At 58.3% G+C, this 5,687-nt stretch overlaps 2 protein-coding genes across 2 annotated transcripts in view; one reads left to right on the forward strand and one right to left on the reverse strand.

Annotated features, from left to right (window-relative positions):
- The window catches only part of CSRNP2 (cysteine-serine-rich nuclear protein 2), a 4,260-nt gene extending 4,193 nt beyond the window's left edge, over positions 1-67 (forward strand). Inside the window, exon 4 of the mRNA XM_010006378.1 lies at positions 8-67. Within this exon, the coding sequence (XP_010004680.1) occupies positions 8-67 (60 nt within the window). The remainder of the gene's footprint in view (positions 1-7) is intronic.
- Positions 68-4,929: 4,862 nt separating this feature from the next.
- Positions 4,930-5,687, reverse strand: part of PFDN5 (prefoldin subunit 5) — a 4,843-nt gene continuing 4,085 nt past the window's right edge. Inside the window, exons 5-6 of the mRNA XM_010006390.1 lie at positions 5,052-5,157; positions 4,930-5,009 (exon numbers count right to left, since the gene is read on the reverse strand). Coding sequence (XP_010004692.1) covers positions 4,930-5,009; positions 5,052-5,157 — 186 coding nt within the window. The remainder of the gene's footprint in view (positions 5,010-5,051; positions 5,158-5,687) is intronic.

Consider the following 5,687-nt stretch of genomic DNA (forward strand, 5'->3'; position numbering starts at 1 on the left):
CCCCGAGCGGGCGCACGAACCGCCCGCAGCCGAGGAGAACCCACCAGGGCCCGTCCTGCCCATCTGAGGAGCTCCCCCCAACCCCCTCTGCTCTCGTTTATTTATTGACAATAATATTTTATGGGCCACCAGTGGTTATTCAGTTCTGGGCAGGGGAGCAGGGGCTGCCTTGTACAGAGGATTTTACCCGGTGTTGCTCACCCGGGGCCAGGAGCCTTCCACTCACCCAGCTGCCGTGGGTCACGTCCAGCAGCTTTTCCCAGGAGCCACTCGTGTAGCCCCCTCCCCACAGCCCCCCAGCACCTCCCCACGCGCTGGCAGGGACCGTTGTCACCGTTTGGCCGATGCCAAACGTGCCACCCATGCGCTGGGACACGTCAGACATGGAGCCTCCTGCTTCCCGTGGCAGCTCCTTCCCATCCTCCATTCCCGCCTGAAGACATCTCTTGCCCTTGTCAGCTTTCAAGGAAAAAAGACTTTCTTTTTCTTTTTTCCCCCTTTTTTGGGTTATTTTTCCCTGCAATGACTGCTCAGCAGGCCCTGGCACAGCCTGCGCCTCCAGGTGATGCTGCCCCTTCGGCCAGTGCAGCCAACACAGGGGGCCAGGATGGATCAGGAAGGACTTGGAGCCTGCTGGGGGGCTCTCCCTGCACAAGGGAACGAGGCTGCAGCCCCCACATTGGCCTAGAAACTTGGGGCTGTTGGATTTAAAGAGTTGGAGCCCTTCACAGGCACAGCATGGAGACCCGTGTCCGTCTGTCCATCCCCATGCAACTGGCTGGCCTCCAGGAAGAGTCAAGAGAACCCCCTGCCATGTCCCCCAGACAGGCAGGAAAAGCACTTTCCACCCCTCAGAGACCCCCTGGTTCTCCCCCTGCTTTGCCTCCTGCCAAAACTGGCCCCTTTGAAGGTCCCTGCGCTGGGTCTTGAGGGACATGACTGGGGCAGGGGGCTGGGGGGGGGATCCTCTGTCCCCAGAGGCTTTGTCCCTTGCCCTTGCTCCAGCTTGATCCCAGCCAAGGAGAAGCATCTCCCCTCTGTCCCCTTGGACTCTGGGGAAGAAAAAAATCTCATCTTTTTGAGGAGAAAATCGAGGAGAGGGAGAGTGAAGAGCTCCTCAAGGGAGGGTTCAATCCAATGGACAACCCTGGAGCTGCTTGCAGGGGAAACATCCCAGCTGGGAAGCAGGGAAAAAAGGAGGAAGGAACAGAAGGAACTTGCAAGCTGACAAAGTGCTGTCATTGTTCCGGGGGGTTTGTGGCTCTTCTTGTTCACCTGCTGGTCACCTCCCTCTGTCCAAAGGTGTTTCAGGGGGCTGAGGCCCCTTTGCTGCTCTCACCACCTCATCACGCGGTTCCAGCGGAGCCTTATCCAGGCAAAGCAGCTCTTCCGCCCCAGCCCGAGTCCCTGGAGCCCCTTTTCTGGGGCAGAGTGGAAGGGAAAGGGCTGCTTTCCAAACCTGGGTGTGGTGGAGCTGACACCCATCCCAGCAGCAGCTCCCACTGCCCTCAGCCAGCACACAAGGGCTACGCTGGGAGGAACAAGCCTTGCCCCACGTTGGGCGCCTCGTGGGGAACTGCCACCTGCTGGTGCCTGTGTGGCCGTGGGGCTTTTTCCACTCCCCCACAAAACAGAATGACTCTGAGCTGCAAAACCCAAGCAAACAGTGATACTTGAATAGGTTCCAATATTTTTTTCCCCCCCCCCTTTTTTTTTTTTTTTGTTTAATTTTCAACAGCCTCAACGCGCCCTCCCTGGCTCTGTGTCCTGTCCCTTGGCCAGGGTAGCCAGGTGAGGACCTGCTTGTGCCAGGGAACTCCTTGGGCAACTCCTTGGGTGAGCCCAGAGGCTCCATCAGCTGCCAGAATGAACCCTGAGCCGCGGGCGAGGACGCTGCCCTCACCACCAGCCCAGACCTCACAGGACTGGTTCTCATCCCACAGAGCTAATGCTGCTGTTGATGGTGCAATCAAAGTCTGTTCCTGCCCTTTGTCCTCATTCCTGTCCAGTTCCAGCTCCCTCTGTGACACCAACGCTGGTTCCTGCTCCGTTTGTTGCCGTGTACGAAGCCCAACAGCCCCATCACCTCCTCTCTGGTGCTACTGAGCTGCTGCAGGAGCTGTGGCCCCTCTGCAGCTCCAGCGACCCCCAGGTCCTCACCCTGGACTCTGCAACCCCCCCAGCCCCATCTCACACGGTCTAAGGTGGCTTTTGATTTTTAATTTTCCAGTGTGAATCCAAAGCTTGTCCTCCAAATATATTTTTTCCTCTCCTTGGACCTCTTTTTTCTTTTTTTTTTTTGTTCCTTTACCTGGTGATGACGCTGTATTTAAAGAGAATATTTAAGTGTAAAAATAAAACAAATGCTCAAACTTGCACAGTGTCTCAAAGGGGGGTAAATCCAGCCCAGTGAATTTCTCTTGGTGGGCATCTGGAATTCCTGCAAAAACAGGGAGGGCGGGGGGGGGGGTGGAAAAGGGTTTTCTCCTCCAGGAGGGGAGGGAGAAGCTCAGAGCTGGGCTGGTGTGTGAGCAGAGGGTTCCTGCCCCTGCTTTACACCCTAAAAATGCTTTTAAAAAGGGAAGTTCTCAAGTACTGTCTTGCCCTGGCTGTGGGTGGAGGAGGCAGAGGTGGGACATGGGGACATTTCTTGGTGCTGGTGTCCAGGAGGAGCCCCCAGGGAGATGGAGGAGCCTCCAAGAGAGACACCAGAGCCACTCACAGGCTTTTGTCTTGAATAACCCTCTGGAAGTCACTCCCACTCACTCAGCAGCTGGATATTCCTCAGGTGGTGCTGGGCAAGGGGGGGACAGGGGAGCTTAACCCTTCTGGGCAGCCAGGAGCTGCCACCGAAGCCCCCAGAGCCACCTGTGCCAAGTGGGAAGTGCAGGAGCAGAAGTGGACAAAGGCAGGTCTGGAGCTGGAGGCTGCTGGGGAGGTCAGAGCTGCCTTTTCATAGAATCATAAAGTTGGAAGGGACATTAAAGATCAAGTTCCACCCCCCCTGCCATGAGCAGCGACCCCTCCCGCCAGCCCAGGCTGCACAAAAACCTCCTCCAACCCGGCCTTAAAAACCTCCAGGGCTGGGGCATCAACAACCTCCCTGGGCAACCCATCCCAGCTCCTCACCACCTGAGAGGGAAGAATTTCTTCCTAATCTCTCACTTCAATCTCCCCTCTCTCAGTTTAAAACCATCACCCCTTGTCCTCTCACCATCTTCTCTGGTGAAAAGTCCCTCCCCAGCTTTCCTGGAGCCCCTTCAGGCACTGGAAGCTGCTCTAAGGTCTCCCTGGAGCCTTCTCTTCTCCAGGCTGGACACCCCAACTCTCCCAGCCTGGCTCCAGAGCTGCTCCAGCCCTCCCAGCATCTCCGTGGCTCCTCTGGCCTCTCCAACAGCTCCGTGTCCTCCTTGTGCTGGGGGCTCCAGAACTGGCCCCAGTTCTCCAGGGGGTCCCAGCAGAGCAGAGCAGAGGGGACAATCCCCTCCCTGGCCCTGCTGGTCACACTCCTGGTGACACAGCCCAGGACACAGTTGCCCCCAGGGCTCCAGGACACTCCGGTCACTCATGTCCAGCTTCTCATCTCCTCCCACCCCAGCTCTTTCTCCTCCCCCCAGCCTGGATCTGTGCCCAGGGTTGTGCTGACCCAGGGGCAGGAACGTGGCCTTGTTGGACCCCAGGAGGTTGGTTCTGACCCCCCTCCCCAGCCTGCCCAGCCTTCTCAGGATGGTGCCCCTTTCAGCCCAGTCCCTGCCAGCAGCTGAGTCCCCAGCCCAGTTTCCCCTCCATTAACCCAGGGAGGCTCCAGGACTCAGCAGCAGCCAAACCTGAGGTGGGAACTGCTGCCCCGAGGCTCCCAGGAAGGCCATGGAGGGATCTGGGGAGATTTTTAACCCTTCAGGGAGACGTTTGGCTGCTCGGGGGAGTAAAGAAATCAAGTCAAACCCCCTGGCAAGGCAGGAGAGTGGGACAAGCTGAGCTGAGAGCCCAACACGACCAGATCCTTCTGGAAGTGTCCACAGGGGGTGGAGATGCTCCTTCTCCCCTCCTGTTTTGCCAAGGGAGGTAAGGAGCTTCATGCTGAGCTCAGACAGACTTTTCAACCCCAACCATGGGCTGAGGGTCTGCAGAGGGATCTGGCCAGGCTGGATCCATGGGTTGAGGGTCTGCAGAGACCTGGACAGGTTGGATCCATGGGCTGAGGCTCTGCAGTGGGATCTGGCCAGGCTGGATCCATGGGCTGAGGCCAATTGCATGAGGTTCCACCAGGCTCAGTGCCAGGTCCTGCACTCCAGTCACACCAACCCCAGGCAACAATCAAGGTTTGGGGCAGAGTGTTTGGGAAGTGTCTGGAGGAAAAGGACCTGGGGATGTTGGTGATCAGGGGCTGAACATGAGCCAGGGATAGGGCAGCTGGCCAAGAAGGCCACCAGCATTCTGGACTGCATCAGGAATACTGTGACCAGCAGGAGCAGGGAAGTGATTATACCCTGGTGCTCAGCACTGGGGAGGCCACACTTGGAATCCTGGGGGCAGTTTTGGGCCCCTCATGACAAGAAGGACATGGAGGTGCTGAAGTGTGTCCAGAGAAAGGATAAGGAGCTGGGGAAGGGGCTGGAGCACAGGGAGAAGGGGTTGGAGCATGAGAAGAAGGGGCTGGAGGACAAGGAGAAGGGATTGAAGCACAAGGAGAAGGAGCTGGCCCTGGCACAGCCCCTGCTTCAAGAAGTCTCTTGTTTATTCCACACCACAGCAGCCAGGGGCTGCCTATAAAAAAAGTTGGGGAGGGAGGCACTACTGGGGTGGGAAGAGCCACCAGAGACCTGGCATGAGGACAGCTGAGCTGGGGGGGCTGTGCCACACCCCATGGCTCCCTCCAGCCTCCCCTCCTGTCCTGATGGTGAGGAGGGCAGGGAGTGAGGCTGAAGGCTACGCCTTGGTGGTGGCACCTTGAGAGGCTCCCAGGGCCGTGAGCTGCTGGATCTTCTGGCTCATCGTTTCCACCACGGCTGGAGGGAAGAGAAGGGGGGTGGGAGGGTCAGGATGCCCACCCTGCTTCATGGCGTGTTTCTCCTGCAGCGCCGGCTGGATCTTCTCCATCTGCCTGGTCAGGAAGTCGATTTTCCGCTTGAAAAAGTCTCGGGCGTCGTCTGTGCCCTGGGAGAAGGGAAAAGGGGGGGCAGGGAAGTGTAGGGGGGTTGGGAAAGGAGGCACAGAGAGCTGGGGTTGGGAGGGGGCTCTGGAGCCCCCCCAGTGCCACCCCCAGCACAGCAGGGGCACCTCCAGCAGGTCCCCCAGGATCCAGCTGGGGCTGGGATGGCTCCAGAGAAGGAGAATCCACCACCTCTCTGGGCAGCCTGGCCCAGGGCTCTGCCACCCTCACAGCAACAGGTTCCTGCTCAGAGAACCTGCAGGTTTGGGTTGGAGGGACCTTGAAGACCATCTAGATCCACCCCTGCCTGGGCAGGGACCCCTCCCACCAGCCCAGGCTGCTCCAAGCCCCACATCAGATACCTGGAACACTTCAGGGATGGGGCAGCACCTTGAAGATCATCTGGTGGGATCATCTGGGTGGGCTTGAAGGTCCTTCCAACCCAAACCATCCCAGGAGCTGAATTCTATGATGGTGGGTCTTGCATGATCACATGGTGTGACAATGGAATCATGGAATGGGTTGGGTTGGAGGG

Source organism: Chaetura pelagica, unplaced genomic scaffold (assembly GCF_000747805.2).
Source record: "Chaetura pelagica isolate M959 unplaced genomic scaffold, ChaPel_1.0 scaffold291, whole genome shotgun sequence".
NCBI lineage: Eukaryota > Metazoa > Chordata > Aves > Apodiformes > Apodidae > Chaetura > Chaetura pelagica.